Genomic DNA, 17,520 nt, shown 5'->3' on the forward strand with positions numbered 1-17,520 from the left:
GTTTTGTTGTTGTTGTTGTTTTGTTTTGTTTTTTGTTTTTGTTTTTGTTTTGTTTTTTTGTTTTTTAGCCTTGCAGTTTTAAGAGGTGCCATTTGTGCTTTTTTGATCTTAGACCATAAGCCATTCATGTTTGTTTTTTTTTTTTCAGGAAATTTTCCTCAGTGCACATGTGACTAAGACTCTTCCCCACTTTTTCTTCTATTAGTTTGAGTGTATCTGAGTGTAGTTTGATGTGGAGGTCTTTGATCCACTTGGACTTAAGATTTGTATAGGGCAATTAGAATGGATCAATTTTCATTTCTTCTACATGCTGACCTCCAGTTTAACCAGAACAATTTGTTGAAAATGCTCTATTTTTTCATTTGGATGGTTTTAGCTCCTTTGTCAAAGATCAAGTGACCATAGGTATGCAAGTTCATTTCTGCGTCTTCAATTCAATTGCACTGATCTACTTGCCTGTCTCTGTATAAATACCATACAGTTTTTTATCACTCTGTAATAGTGCTTGAGGTCAGGGATCTTGATTCCTACAGAAGTTTGTTTATTGTTGATTATACTTTTTCCTATCCTGGGTTTCTTGTTATTCCAAGTGAATTTGCAAATTGCTCTTTCTAACTCTATAAAGCATTGAATTAGAATTTTGGTGGGGATTGAATTGAATGTGTAGATTACTTTTGGCAAAGTCTGCATTTTTACTTTATTAATCCTACCAATCCATGAGCATGTGAGGTCTTTCCATCTTCTGAGATCTTCTTCAATATCTTTCTTTAGACACTTGAAGTTCTTATCATAGAGATCTTTCTCTTGCTTGGTTAGAGTTACACCAAGGCATTTTATGTTATTTGGGACTATTGTGAAGGATATCAATTCCCTAATTTCTTTCTCAGCCTGTTTATCCTTTTAGTACAGGAAGGCTACTGATTTGTTTGAGTTAATTTCATACCTACCCAGTTTGTTGAAGTTGTTTATCAGGCTTAGTAGTTCTCTGGTAGAACTTTTGGAGTCACTTAAGTATACTATCATATCATCTGCAAATAGTGATATTTTGACTTCTTCCTTTAAAGTTTGTATCCCTTTGACCTCCTTTTGTTTTCTGAATTCTCTGCCTAGAACTTTGAGTACTATATTGAATAAGTAGGGAGAGAGTGGTCAGCCTTGTCTAGTCGTGATTTTAGTGGGATTGCTTCAAGTTTCTCTCCATTTAGTTTAATGTTGGCTACTGGTTTGCTCTATATTGCTTTTACTATGGTTAGGTATGGGCCTTGAATTCCTGATCTTTCTAGGACTTTTATCACGAAGGGGTGTTGAATTTTGTCAAATGATTTCTCAGCATCTAATGAAATGATCATGTGTTTTTTCTTGTTTATGTAGTACATTACATTGATAGATTTCCATTTCTTGAACCATCCCTGCAACCCTGGGATGAAGTCTACTTGATCAGAATGGATGATAGTTTTGATGTATTCTTGGATTTGGTTTTGGAGAATTTTTTTTTAATTTTTTTTTCAGAGCTGGGGACCGAACCCAGGGCCTTGTGCTTGCTAGGCAGGTTTTGGAGAATTTTATTGAGTATTTATATGTCAATATCCATAAGGGAAATTGGTCTGAACTTCTCTTCTTTTTGGGTCTTTGTGTGGTTTAAGTGTAAGGGTAATTGTGGCTTCATAAAAGGAATTGGGTAGTGCTCTGTCTGTTTCTACTTTGTGGAATAATTTGGACAGTATTGTTATGAGTTCTTCTATGAAGGTCTGATATAACTCTTCACTAAACCCATCTGGTCCTGGGCTCTTTTTGGTTGGGAGACTTTGAGTAACTGCTTTTATTTCTTTGGAGTTATGGGTTTGTTTACATGGTTTATTTGTTCCTGATTTAACTTTGGTGCCTTGTATTTGTCTAGAAAATTGTCCATTTTCTCCAGATTTTCCTGTTTTGATTAATATAGACTATTGTATTAGGATATGATGACTTTAGAATTTCCTCAGTTTCTGTTTTTATGTCTCCCTTTTCGTTTCTGATTTTGTTAATTTGGATATACTCTCTGTGGCCTATGGATAGTCTGGCTATGGGTTTATCTATCTTGTTGATTTTCTCAAAGAATCAGCTCCTTGTTCTGTTGAGTCTTTCTATCGTCTTTTTTGTTTCTACTTGTTGGATTTCAGTCTTGAGGTTGATTATTTCCTGTCATCTACTCCTTTTGGGTGCTTCTTATTGTTTTTGAGTTTTAGGTATGCTAATGTATACTTGATGTTAGAGAATAAGATTCCCCCAAAACTTCTTTTATTGTTGAGAATAGTTTAGGTATCCTGTTTTTTTGTTTGTTTGTTTTGTTTTGTTTGTTTTGTATTTGTTTTTGTTTATTTTTGTTGTTGTTGTTGTTTTTATTCCAAATGAATTTGTGAATTGCTCTTTCCAACTCTATGAAGAATTGAGTTGGAAATTTGGTCGGGATTGTGTTTGTGTAGAATGCTTTGCAAGACACCCATTTTTACTATTTTAATCCTGCCAATCTATGAGCATAGAGATAGTCCAATCATCTGAGGACTTTTTAGATTTCTTTCTTCAGAGACTTGATATTTTTGTTATGTAGATCGTTCCCTTGCTTGGTTAGAGTCACACCGAGATATTTTATATTATTTGTTAATATTGTGAAGGGTGTTATTTACCTAATCTGTTCCTCAACCTGTTTGTCCTTTGAGTAGAGGAAGGCTACTAATTTGTTTGAGTTAATTTTATACCCAGCTGCTTTGCTGATGTTGTGTATCAGGTTTAGAATTTCTCTTGTTGAATTCTTGGGGTCACTTAAGTATACTGTAATATTATCTGTTCTATAAAATATCCCGTGCACCTTTATGTTTGAGGCTCTTTCCCATTTTCTTTCTCTTTTTTTTTTTTTTTTTTTTTTTTTTTTTTTTTGAGATAGAACCCACAGACTTTAATTTAAATAACTAGAATTTGCTCATGGCATTTACACATTTTTTTTTTCCATCTTTATTAACTTAAGTATTTCTTATTTACATTTTGATTGTTATTCCCCTTCCCTGATTCCTAGCCAACATCCCCCTAACCCCTCACCCTCCCTTCAGTATGGGTGTTCCCTTCCCCATCCTACCCCCATTGCCACCCTCCCACAAACAGTCACGTTCACTGGGGGTTCAGTCTTAGCAGGACCAAGGGCTTCCCCTTCCACTGGTGCTCTTACTAGGCTATTCATTGATACCTATGAGGTTGGAACACAGGGTCAGTCCATGTATAGCCTTTGGGTAGTGGCTTAGTCTTGGGAGCTCTGCTTGGTTGGCATTGTTGTTCATATGGAGTCTCAAGCCCCTTCAAGCTCTTTCAGGCCTTTCTAAGATTCCTTCACCGGGGGTCCCGTTCTCAGTTCAGTGGTTTACTGCTGGAATTTGTCTAGGTATTTCCTGTATTCTGGTTGTGTCTCTCAGGAGAGATCTACATCCAGTTCCTGTCAGCCTGCACTTCTTTGCTTCATCCATCTTATCTAGTTTGGTGGCTGTATATGTATGGGCCACATGTGGGGCAGTCTCTGAATGGGCGATCCTTCTGCCTCTCTTCGAAACTTTGCCTCCCTATTCCCTGCCAAGAATATTCTTGTTTGCCTTTCAAATAAATAGTGAAGCATTCACATTTTGGTCATCCTTCTTGAGTTTCATGTATTCTGTGCATCTAGGGTAATTCAAGCATTTGGGCTGATAGCCACTTATCAATGAGTGCATACCATGTGTGTTTTTCTATGATTGGTTTACCTCACTCAGGATGGTATTTTCCAGTTCCATCCATTTGCCTATGAATTTCATAAAGTCATTGTTTTTGATAGCTGAGTAATATTCCATTGTGTAGATGTACCACAATTTCTTTATCCATTCCTCTGTTGAAGGGCAACTGGGTTCTTTCCACCTTCTGGCTATTATAAGTAAGGCTGTGATGAACGTAGTGGATCGTATGTCTTTGGTATATGTAGGGCATTTTTTGGTATATGCCCAAGAGAGGTATAGCTGGGTCCTCAGGTAGTTCAATGTCCAATTTTCTGAGGAACCTCCAGACTGATTTCCAGAATGGTTGTGCCAGTCTGCAACCCCACCAACAATGGAGGAGTGTTCCTCTTTCTCCACATCCTCGCCAGCATTTGCTGTCACCTGAGTTTTTGATCTTAGCCATTCTCACTGGTGTGAGGTGAAATCTCAGGGTTGTTTTGATTTGCATTTCCCTTCTGACTAAAGATGTTGAACATTTCTATATGTGTTTCTTAGCCATTCGGCATACTTCAGCTCTGAATTCTTTGTTTAGCGCTGAACCCAATCTTTTAATAGGGTTATTTGTCTCCCTGCAGTCTAACTTCTTAAGTTCTTTGTATAATTTCGATATAAGCCCTCTATCTGTTGTAGGATTGGTTAAGATCTTTTCCCAATCGGTTGGTTGTCATTTTGTCCTAATAACAGGGTCCTTTGCCTTACAGAAGCTTTGCAGTTTTATGAGTTCCCATTTGTCGATTCTTGATCTTAGAGCATAAGCCATTGGTGTTTTGTTCAGGAAATTTTTCCCAGTGCCCATGTGTTCGAGATGCTGCCCTAGTTTTTCTTCTATTAGTTTGAGTGTATCTGGTTTGATGTGGAGGTCCTTGATCCACTTGGACTTAAGCTTTGTACAGGGTGATAAGCATGGATCGATCTGCATTCTTCTGCATGTTGACCTCCAGTTGAACCAGCACCATTTGCTGAAAATGCTATCTTTTTTCCATTGGATGGATTTGGCTCCTTTGTCAAAAATCAAGTGACCATAGGTGTGTGGGTTCATTTCTGGGTCTTCAATTCTGTTCCATTGGTCTATCTGTCTGTCTCTGTACCAATACCATGCAGTTTTTATCACTATTGCTCTGTAATACTGCTTGAGTTCAGGGATAGTGATTCCCCCTGAAGTCCTTTTATTGTTGAGAATAGCTTTAGCTATCCTGGGTTTTTTGTTATTCCAGATGAATTTGCAAATTGTTCTGTCTAACTCTTTGAAGAATTGGATTGGTATTTTGAAGGGGATTGCATTGAATCTGTAGATTGCTTTTGGTAAAACTGTTCTCTTTTTCAACGTACCTTCTCCCCCTATTGAGTGGTCATTCCAGTGGTTCCTTAATGGGCACTTTTGTTCACTAGTCTCCTCTAATATTAACAGGAATTTTCATATAGCACAATTGATCTACATACACATTTGATATGTTCGATCTACAGTTTCAGGCCAATTCATATTCCTAGTAAAAATATGAGTTAATTTTTAAAAGTTTTCCAGTGTCTATAATAGACATATTTAAAATGATATCATGCATTATCAAAATAACATATATTATCAAATGTACCCTAGAAATACAAGTTTATGTAACTACTATAAAAGTATAAATAACTGGTCGGTTGATATTTTTGTTCTTCCTATGGGATTGTAAATCTCTTCAGTTACTTTAGTCCTTCCCCTAACTCATACATTGGGGTCCCTGTGCTCAGTCCAATATTTAACTGCAAGCATTGAAATCTGTATTGGTCACATTCTGGCAGATCCTCTGAGAAGATAGGTATATCCGACTCCTGCCAGCAAGCACTTCTTGGCATCAGCAGTAGAGTCTGGGTTTAGTGACTGCATAAGTGATAGATCCCCATGTGGGGCAGTCTCTGGATGGTCTTTTATTCAGTCTCTGCTCTACTCTTTGTCCCTGTATTTCCTTTAGACAGGAGAAATTCTGAGTAAAAATATTTGAGATGGATGGGTGTTACCATCACTCAACTTGGGGCCTTGCCAAACTTCTGGATATGGTCTCTACAGGTTGTCTCTCCCTTTTGTTGGGATTTCAGCTAATGTCATCACCATTGAGCTCTGGGAGCCTCTTGCTTTCCCGGCATCTGGTGCCTTCTGGTGTCTACACCCAGTTCCCTATCCCCCATTGGTACACATTTCTCTTAAAATTCCTGACCCTCTGTACTATCTCTTCTATCTCTTCCCACACTCAATACTGTGCCTCCTTTTCCCCTCTTTCACCTCTTTCCATCCCAAGACCCTCCCTCCCTCTATTTCCTGTGATTATTTTGATCCCGCTTCTAAGTAGGACTGGAGCATCCATTCCTTCTTCTTGGGCTTCATATGGTCTGTGGCTTATATTATGGGTGTTCTGAGCTTTTTGGCTAATATCCACTTATCAGTGAGTACATACCATGTGTGTTCTTTTGTGACTTGGTTACTTCACACCAGACCACTCAGAGCTCCCAAAGACTAAACCCCCAATCAAATAGTAGACATGGAGGGACCCATGGCTCAAGCTGAATATGTAGCAAAGGATAGCCTTATCTGGCATCAGTTATATGGGAGGTCCTGAAGGCTTGTTGCCCCAGCATAGGGAATTCCTAGTGTGGTGGGGTTGAGAGTGGATAGGCAATCTCACAGAAAACAGTGTGAGGATAAGGACGGGTTTGGGAGGGAAAACCAGGAAGAAGCATAACATTTGAAATGTAAATAAATAAAATAGTCAGTAAAAACCAAACCAAACAAATACAAGTATAAATAAATAATGAAAATCAGATAAAATTAAAATGTGAACTAAAATATTTGTATTGAATCTTAACTGTAATATATTTGTTTGGTCATACTAGTATCTTTATCATGAATTAAAAGAAACTAATTTTTGATAATTCCTATGAGTTGTATACATAAGGGGGATAGTTTTAAAGAATATTTTCCGATTTTCTCTAAGACATTCCTAAATTTATCTAGGAAAATATCCAGCTTGCAAATATGAATGTGTACTATCTTTCTTGTTACTTCAATCAAGTTCAGATTTCCAAATTTGTGAAAATATTACATCTTCATGAAACATCTAGCTGTTTAGACTCTCCTTTATGTGATATTTTTAAATTAAAAATAGATTCTTCTCTCATATAATATACCTCTACCATACTTTACCCTCTTTTAATTGCCCTAGTTCTATTAGCATTTCCCTTATCTCCCAGATCTATTGCCCCTCTGTTTTTCTTTAGAAAGGAGTTGGCCTACAAAAGTCAAGAGCCACATAGGATAAAACAAGATACTGTAAGAAAAGGTGAAAGAATTCATATCCATACTGGACAAGGCAACCCAATAGGAGGAATAGGGTCTCAAGAACAGGCAAAAGAGTCAGAGACACACTCATTTCCACTGTTAGGAGACCAATATAACACCAAGATACCAGCTTGGAGACAATCTGGTGCATGCTATATATATTACAGCTTTTTAAGAAATATTTTGTAATGAATTTGATATTTAGTATTCCTTCATACTTCCTTCCCTTTTTGTTATAACAGGTAAAGAAGACCCTTTCCATGATATGCTTGAGATATTGCTATTTTCCAGCCAAATACTACAAAACAATTTGAAGTCATTCAAAGTCACAATATCAAGAACATAGAGAGTGTCGGTAATTTTTAGAACCCAGATCTAAAACATAACCATTTACATTTTGCAGGATGTCTTGTGATAGAAAATATGGATACCAAGCAAAAGCAAGTGGAAAATGTACAGTCCAAGTCTGTGTTTAAAAAGTCATGTCGATCAAAAGGAAATGCTGCTCACACATTGATGGCAAGTCCATCTACCAGAAGTCAGAAAAGAAAAAGATGCAGAAGCCCACAAAATTTAAGAGAAAGCCCAAGGTTGGAAAGTAAGTTGTATTAACTGATAACATTATTGGTTCTATTTTTGTGGAAAGTTTTTATTTTGTTCATGGAGAGAGAGAGAGAGAGAGAGAGAGAGAGAGGAGAGAGAGAGAGAGAGAGAGAGAGAGAGAGAGAGAGAACAAGAGGCATTTAAAAGAGTGCAAAACAGAGAGAAAAACAAAGTAGAACATGGATAGCATTCTGGACATGGCCAGAGTTATCTATGGGAGAGGGGAGAATAGCAGGAGATAGACAATAGAGAAAGCATAGTGAGAGTAGCATAAAAAGGTGAGCAGAAAAGTGAGAATAGACAGATTATAAGTGAGATCAATATTTGGGGGGAGAAGAGGGCCAGAAAAATGGTCTTGGGTCTTTGAAACCTACTAGTGCATGACACTAATGGATTCTAGAGGCCAGCATGGACCTCAATATGATAAAAATCAACATTAGCATATGTTAATTAGAGTGTAATATGTCCCTTTTACTAGAGGTAAAAGGAAATTGCCTTTTGGTAGCCAGAGCCAGCTTCATGTTCCTAAGATATTCTGGGCTTTTATCTAACTGTGAAAAATCTTCCTATAGTCTAGATCAGAGTTTATTTCATGATACCTGGACTGCCTTCTGGAGTTTGGATAATTTGTGGGTTTTTTTAGGATCTGACAGGAGTTACCACTAAATTCACTGAGTAAAATGTTTTGTTTTTGTTATTTTTCAAAATTTTATCAAAGAATTACTCTTCAGTAGAATGTATTCCAGGAAACAGTGAATTTATGATATGGAATTTTTATCAATTTTTTGACAACTACTTTCAATGGAGTTTGAAAACATATCAAATTATTTTGCTAATTTTCCATACTTTTGTTTAATGAACGTCATCAATTTTACATATGTTTAGATATTTATAGTTCTCTTTTGAAGAGTCATATCACAACATCTTGAACAATGCAAGAAAGGCTGCATTATGATAACCAAGTATCCCTTACCTATAGAAAATTATGTTTCTCTATGAAGGCATTTTTAAACGTGAGAAATAATTGTGAACTACTTGAAGTTAGTTTAGGCACCATTCTATTACTTATCCACTATGTAGTAATTAAGAATATTTTTGGTATCTTGCAATGCAAAGAACACTTTCTCAGTGGAATCATCTTGGTATACATTCAGTATTGCTGATTTTGAAAAATAAAACCAAACATGTTCTAACCATAGATTTATATTGCTTTCTCATTGTGAAATATGGATTATTACTCTCATGGCAAAGGTGATTAAAACATTTTTTTGTTATTAAAATGGTATTATATTAACCCAACAGTTTATTCAACAATATTTTAGATTCTGCAGCATATACATTTCTATATTAGGAAGAACATATTGATTTAGTATGATAGAAAATTTATGTCAAACCAAAATAATCAAAACATTAAGAAGCAGATTGAAAATATCACAAATATGTCTTGTTTAAATCTGCTCTTATCCCTGGTAGTCTTTGCTCAAATATTAATGAGATATATCACAGAAGTAGTGTATTGCTTGTGTTTCTTTTTTTTTTTATTATTAACTTGAGTATTTCTTACATACATTTCAAGTGTTATTCCCTTTCCCGGTTTCCAGGCAAACATCCCCCTAATCCCTCCCCCTCCACTTCTTTATGGGTGTTCCCCTCCTCATCCTCCCCCCATTGCCGCCCTCCCCCCAACAATCTAGTTCACTGGTGGTTCAGTCTTAGCAGGACCCAGGGCTTCCCCTTCCACTGGTGATCTTACTAGATATTCATTGTTGCTACTCTGAGGTCAGAGTCCAGGGTCAGTCCATGTATAGTCTTTTAGTAGTGGCTTAGTCCCTGGAAGCCTGGGTTGCTGGCATTGTTGTTCATAAGGGGTCCTTGAGCCCCTTCCAAGCTCTTCCAGTTCTTTTCTGATTCCTTCAACGGGGGTCCTATTCCTCAGTTCAGTGGGTTTGCTGCTGGTATCTCCTCTGTATTTTTGTATTCTGGCTGTGTCTCTCAGGAGAGATCTACATCCGCCCTGTCTGCCTGCACTTTTTGCTTCATCCATCTTGTCTAATTGGGTGGCTGTATATGCATGGGCCACATGTGGGCAGGCTCTCTCAATGGGTGTTCCTTCTGTCTCTGTTTTAAACTTGCCTCCCTATTCCCTGCCAAGGGTATTCTTGTTCCTTTAAAGAAGGAGTGAAGCATCTCACATTTTGATCATCTGTCTTGAGTTTCATTTGTTCTAGGCATCTAGGGTAATTCAAGCATTTGGGCTAATAGCCACTTATCAATGAGTGCATACCATGTGTGTTTTTCTGTGATTGCTTACCTCACCAGGATGATATTTTCCAGTTCCAACCATTTGCCTCAAGAATTTTACAGCAAAGTCATTGTTTTTGATAGCTGAGTAATATTCCATTGTGTAGATGTACCACATTTTCTGTATCCATTCCTCTGTTGAAGGGCATCTGGGTTCTTTCCAGCTTCTGGCTATTATAAATAAGGCATGAATGAACATAGTGGAGCACGTGTCTTTTTATATGTTGGGGCATCTTTGGGCATATGCCCAAGAGAGGTATATAGTTGGATCCTCAGGCAGTTCAATGTCCAATTTTCTGAGGAACCCCAGACTGATTTCCAGAATGGTTGTACCAGTCTGCAATCCCACCAACAATGGAGGAGTGTTCCTTTCTCCACATCCTCGCCAGCATTTGCTGTCACCTGAGTTTTGATCTTAGCCATTCTCACTGGTGTGAGGTGAAATCTCAGGGTTGTTTTTGATTTGCATTTCCCTTATGACTAAAGATGTTGAACATTTCTTTAGGTGTTTCTCAGCCATTTGGCATTCCTCAGCTGTGAATTCTCTGTTTAGCTCTGAACCCCATTTTTTAATAGGGTTATTTGTCTCCCTGCTGTCTAACTTCTTCAGTTCTTTGTATATTTTGGATATAAGCCCTCTATCTGTTGTAGGATTGGTAAAGATCTTTTTCCAATCTGTTGGTTGCCGTTTTGTCCTAACCACAGTGTCCTTTGCCTTACAGAATCTTTGTAGTTTTATGAGATCCCATTTGTTTCCATTCTTGATCTTAGAGCATAAGCCATTGGTGTTTTGTTCAGAAATTTTTTCAGTGCCCATGTGTTCCAGATGCTTCCCTAGTTTTTCTTCTATTAGTTTGAGGTATCTGGTTTGATGTGGAGGTCCTGATCCACTTGGACTTAAGCTTTGTACAGGGTGATAAGCATGGATCGATCTGCATTCTTTCTACATGTTGACTCCAGTTGAACCAGCACCATTTGCTGAAAATGCTATCTTTTTTCCATTGATGGTTTTGGCCCTTTGTCAAAAAATCATGCCCATAGGTGTGTGGGTTCATTTCTGGGTCTTCAATTCTGTTCCATTGGTCTATCTGTCTGTCTCTGTACCAATACTATGCAGTTTTATCACTATTGCTCTGTAATACTGCTTGAGTTCAGGGATAGTGATTCCCTGAAGTCCTTTTTATTGTTGAGGATAGTTTTAGCTATCCTGGTTTTTTGTTATTCCAGATGAATTTGCAAATTGTTCTGTCTAACTCTTTGAAGAATTGATTGGTATTTTGATGGGATTGCATTGAATCTGTAGATCGCTTTTGGTAAAATGGCCATTTTTACTATATTAATCCTGCCAATCCATGAGCATGGGAGATCTTTCCATCTTCTGAGGTCTTCAATTTCTTTCTTCAGTGTCTTGAAGTTCTTATTGTACAGATCTTTTACTTGCTTGGTTAAAGTCACACCGAGGTACTTTATATTATTTGGGTCTATTATGAAGGGTGTCGTTTCCCTAATTTCTTTCTCGGCTTGTTTCTCCTTTGTGTAGAGGAAGGCTACTGATTTATTTGAGTTAATTTTATACCCAGCCACTTTGCTGAAGGTGTTTATCAGGTTTAGTAGTTCTCTGGTGGAACTTTTTGGGATCACTTAAATATACTATCATATCATCTGCAAATAGTGATATTTTGACTTTTCTTTTTCCGATCTGTATCCCCCTTGACCTCCTTTTGTTGTCTGATTGCTCTGGCTAGAACTTCAAGAACTATATTGAATAAGTAGGGAGAGAGGCAGCCTTGTTCTAGTCCCTGATTTTAGTGGGATTGCTTATGTTTTCCATTTAGTTTAATGTTAGCAACTGTTTGCTGTATATGGCTTTTTACTATGTTTAGGTATGGCCCTTGAATTCCTATTCTTTCCAGGACTTTTATCATGAAGGTGTTGAATTTGTCAAAATGCTTTCAGCATCTAATGAAATGACTCATGTGTGCTTGTGTTTAAGGCTTAACTTCCTGACTATTATAGTGAATGAAAGTATAACTGCGTATGAAAGTATAATTGTGGTATGTCGAATTAGGTTTCTTGGCTTCAAAATAATGTTCATGATCAAAGAGAAGTGTTTCAGTCAATTTTATAGTATAGGATACCTAATTTATATAGGCTTTAATGAAGGGAATTCAAGGTCAGAACTCAAGGCAAAAACCTGGAGGGATGGAGAAATGAAGAGACAGTGGAAAATAGTATTGACTGTTTTACTTTGGTGACATTCTCAGCCTGATTTCCTACATCACCCAGGGCCTCCTTAACAAGGAGAAGAACCAACCACATTGGGATGTATTCTCTCTAATCACTAATTAGGCAGATTCATAGCAGACTTACCTATAGGTAAGTGTTATGAAATCATTTTATCAATTTAGTTTCTCTCTTCCAAGATGACTCTGGCTTCAGACAAGTTGACAGGAAAACAAAACAAAACAAACAAAACAAAACAAAGCAAAACAAAACAAAAAAGAAAATCTACAACAAAACCCATTAACTAGCATATTATCAGAGAAGATAACCTAAATCTATGTTACATATAAGCAACGTCATTTTGCATGATATTAAAATACACTGATTTTTCTAGGTTTCTAGGTATTGCATAAATCAAAAAATTTACATTTTGTTTATATCTTTATTGACACTGATTTGGAATTTGGAAAATCATGTTACATCCAAAATTCTTCTTCACATTTAACACGTACATCCTGATATGCTTCCAATTGTTCTAAAACACTTTCCAGCTCTTTTTTCCCTTTAAAATGAAACCAGAAAAGGATACTGATTTCTGCAATGAATTATATAAGTTAGTTAAAAGAACTTAAAGTGTAATTTCACTATGACAAATGTATGATAAAAAGATATTTCACAAAAAAGATATATGCAAATGATATTAAATCTATATAGATCTTATTATATTTTTCCATCTCTATAGTAGTCATATTTTGTGAAGATCACAAATATAAAAATCATGTTAAAAAGTAGCCTAGAAATAAATCCATGGGATAATGAAAATTACATAATACTATAAGTTGAATTACAAAACTAGTATTTTATCTTACCTACACTGTACACTACTTAAACATATGACTATCTTGACCCCCAAGATATAAGAAATTGGCCTTTGGCAGTTATTCTCATAAAATACAAAAAGCAAAGACCCCATTGTAAGATAGAGTACTAATTTTGTAATTCAACTTACCGTATTATGTAATTTCAAGCTATGTAAACCTCAAAACTTGCACTTCACATCTGTTTTATATTCTGTTATTTTTGTCCTTTGTTCTTCATATCCCTATCTGCTCATACAGCTACCACAAAAGGTTCTTCTCTCTTCTCTACCTCTGCCCTGAAAATTTTCTGTTACCTAGTATACTGTGTAAATTTTTGAATACTTATTCTTTATCTTCAGCTCCTTCTCCAAACATGACTTTGATTCAGTTCACAGAAGTAACCCCTATTGACAATGAGCCTTTCAAGATGAACATGTCACTTTTCTTTTTGTTGTTGCTGAAAATTATGTTTTACTGTCATGACTTGTCTTATTGGATAGCTGTTCTCCTATTTTCCCTGTTAGACCCGGGAAACTATATCAAAACTTGATGTGTTGTGATCTGATCTGCCATCATCTTTGCCCCTTACTATTACTATTTTGTAACAAACTTCAAAGCGTTGTTATGATTTCACTCCATTTTTAATTCCTTTCCAATCTTGTACCATTTGATGGTAACTGGTATAGGCAAATGTTTTAGGATGTACCTAGTGATATTTTTTAGAGTCTAAATAACCTGTTTTGGATATTATTAAAATATGGCAGAAGAGTGAACTAGGAAAACACTAACCTTGGACAGCAAACGATTAAAATAATTCAAACATATCCAATGTCAGTAGAGTGGTAAGTATTAATTAACATGTATGGTACAATCTTGCCTGCACAAAACATTATTATTTATAAAATTTCTTGAAGGAAAACATGTAGAAAGTAACCAAAGGCAAATGGAATATCCACAATCTGAGTCAATAATAAAAAAATGTTTATGAAAAGAAATTGAACTTGAAATGTTGACAGTATATGATAGATCTCAGAGAACAAGAAGGAGTAGCCAAGGACTTCCATGATCCAACAATTCGAATAGATGTCAGTAACTTTTCAAATCTCCAAATTCAATACCGTAGAAATTTCAGTATATTACCTGACTCTTTTCACCATATTTGAGTGAATGAGGCTGTGATATTTTAGCAAGACAAACATTTTGTTGGCATATAAGAAAATTTGAGTTACAAATTGTAGGAGTTTTTTGGGCTTTCCCAACAAAGAATATTCTCAAAACACTATAAACAAAAGTGATGATGTGGGAAAAATCCTCTATTATTTTAGTTTGTCCTGACAGTAGATTGCAAACCATATAGTATTATAATTATCAATAATAATAGTGGTATTAAACTATTATAAATAAGTGAGAGATCATCTCAATATAACTTTGATACACCCTTACTTCCTGACAATAAAAGATATTCAATTTATTTGTAGGTTATTTGCATTTCTTCTTTAGAGAATTCATGAGATAAAACCAGTAACAAAAAATTATGCATAATTGTGTTCTTTTCCTCAGGGTCATCCATTGATATCTGTAAAACAATTTTGGTTATGATGACTGGTAATATCTGTGGATATGTTTATTCTATCCAGTGTGACAAGATTAAGAATGCTTCTAGTCATTTTACCACACAGTCAAATCCAACACAACTATGTGGCCCCCAATATTGTTGGTGCTTCACATAAAAATCATACTTGAAACCAATAATTAGTGTTTTTTTCTCTCAGAAGCAAGAGCAAATATTGTTATATAATTAATACCCACTATTATGTTTTATTTTCTTTTTATATTTCCAATGTAATTCATGAATCTAGAAATAAATTTACACACTATTATTTAAAAATCAAAAATTGAACTTTGATTCTAGTGTTGTATCTAGTGCAGAATTTGTTTTGAAGGTTATAGAGATAACTTAGCAGTTAAGAGCACCTTGTGTTGTTCGAGAGAACCTCTCTTCCATTTCTTTCCCCAGTTTGGGTATCTCACAACTGTTTAGTACTCTAGATTCAGGATATATGATCCCTCCTGGTTTTAATATGCATCTGAACATATTTAATAAATACTCACATAGATGAGTACACATGTGTACAACATAAGTAAAACTTTTAAAACATTTAAGTGTTATTTTGTTTTATTTGATTAGCTTCTTGCTTATGTTCATCACCATGGTGATATATAAAATTCTGAAAATGAATAAAATGTCTTCTGATTTACTTTAAATTTTCATAAATTAATATAGAATAAGCTAAATTATTTCAAAGGCCATTTTGAAACCCTCTTTCCTTGCAAATTTAGATTATTATAATTTGCATTTGTACTGATTTATCTAGATTCTGTGTGAAATCTGAATCAAATTCAGATTAAAATATCTAAATTATTAGGTGTTTTCTTTATTCCCTTTTGAAACACTGTCAAATATGTATACATTCTAACTTTGACAATTTCTTTCTGATTAACTTTCATTTTGTATTTACAGGTGGAGCAAACACTGCACATGTTCTGAAGAGTGGTGATTCTGAAAGAAGCCAGCTTAACTCCCTTCAGCAATCTGAGAAGGGAATGAAAATGGGGATAAGGGAATGTGGGTTTTGGACAGCAAAAAGTCAGAGTAACCCAAGCAATAATGATATCACTGGAGAAGTGAGGTTTACCTTTAATAAAGGGAACTCAAATCCTCAAAATGACCTTTCAGGGGTTAGCTGTCATGACAATAATAGGAAAATCCAGAAACAAGTGGACTATCAACAACCTGAGTCAACATGTGTAAGTCCATTTACAAAAGAAGGAAATATAACTGAAGTTTTAGTGGAAGATACATTTAGTAAAGATAGAAGCACCAGAAGTAAAAGTCCAGATATGCTGATACTTAAAGAAACAATTGAAAGTAGTCTACTTCCAGAAACTAAGGATATGGCACTAGTGGAAACTCATCATTGTTTATCACCTGAAACTTTTAAAGATCTTAGGAAAGATGAGGCTTACTTCTGTTCTAATAGTCACACATTTCTGCCATTGAGAGATGACTTAAACATATCTGAGTTGCAAAAACTATATTTTTTTGCATCTTTTCCAACAAGAGAACACATATTGACAGAGAGCACTGCTCATAGAAGTCAATCTACATCTGTAACACCAACTAACTTTACCACTGTGGAAATTGATCAAAAAGACACAAACCTCTCTTCTTGTTATAACCAGACAGGTATACAAAATTCTGAAAAAAATTCTGATGAAACTTTAAAAACTAATTTAGACTTTACAATAGTTACAACTCCTTATGGAACAGCAGGCAACATTATGACAGGAGATTTTGAAGTAAATGATAATTTTACTGAGATTGACTTAGAGTCTTGTGACTCATTGGCGAGTCAAAATAATAGAAAAGTTCAATCTGGTCACAGTAATATTTCTAGTTCTGTTTCCATCACTAATTCAAATTCTACCAGTAATTCTAATATAAATTACTCACTGCTTTCTTTGTTAAATTACAATCAACAGTTTTTACCTGTTCCTAATATTATTGCCAATAATACTATTGGCAATGATATAAATTCACCACATACCTCACAAATTAACAAAGAATGTGATGAATTCTTTTTATTTCATTACCCACCTTTAGAGGACAGACAGCAAATGCATGTTATAAGCCCAGAAATATCTAATGATAGTGATTCTTGGCCACTTTTGCCTGATTTTTCAAACTTCAATGATATTCATAATAACCACCCTAAAGGACTTACCAAAGAACAGATAAATACTTTACCAGTAAAAACGTTTTGTGAAAATGATAAATTAAACCACTGCAGTATTTGTATCACACCATATATACAAAATAGCAAGATTCGTGTACTACCTTGCTTTCATGAATATCATGATAAATGCATTGACCGCTGGCTGTCTGAAAACTCTACCTGTCCTATTTGTCGAAAACATATAATTAATCCTGATGACATAGAATTTCTATTTTGAGTTCTGGAACACAGATAAATAAATTGTTATAATATTCAATGCATTATTTTCATTTGCTGTCTTGTGTTGGGTTTCTAATGGTTTGAAAAACTCCATGAACAAAAACAACATTGGCCAGAAAGGGTTTATACTCAAACAAGGTAGGAACCTTGATGCAGAAGCTGATTGAGAGGACATGGAGGAGTGCTGCTTACTGGCTTCCTCTTTATACAGTTATTTTTTCTTACACAAAACTCAATGAGCTGAGCCTACCCACAATAACCTGTATCTTCTAGATTTCTGTATACAGAATTGACCACTGAGCTCACAGCATCCTCAAAGTTCCAAAGTCCTTGCCAATCCTCTCAAAAAGAATTGGTTAGGATTATTCTACCCCCTTTCTGCCCATGTTCATCAGACCTGTGGATCAAGGAGCATACACATTGGATTGCCATCC

The 17,520-nt window shown here is 35.6% G+C and overlaps 1 protein-coding gene across 1 annotated transcript in view; it reads left to right on the top strand.

Annotated features, from left to right (window-relative positions):
* LOC116888617 (E3 ubiquitin-protein ligase RLIM-like) overlaps positions 1–17,084 on the top strand; it is a 29,553-nt gene extending 12,469 nt beyond the window's left edge. The window contains 3 exon segments of the mRNA XM_032889915.1: positions 7,487–7,681; positions 13,985–14,155; positions 15,592–17,084. Of these exon segments, the coding sequence (XP_032745806.1) occupies positions 7,487–7,681; positions 13,985–14,155; positions 15,592–17,084 (1,859 nt within the window).
* The last annotated feature ends 436 nt before the right edge of the window (positions 17,085–17,520 follow it).

The sequence above is a fragment of the Rattus rattus genome, chromosome X (assembly GCF_011064425.1).
Source record: "Rattus rattus isolate New Zealand chromosome X, Rrattus_CSIRO_v1, whole genome shotgun sequence".
NCBI lineage: Eukaryota > Metazoa > Chordata > Mammalia > Rodentia > Muridae > Rattus > Rattus rattus.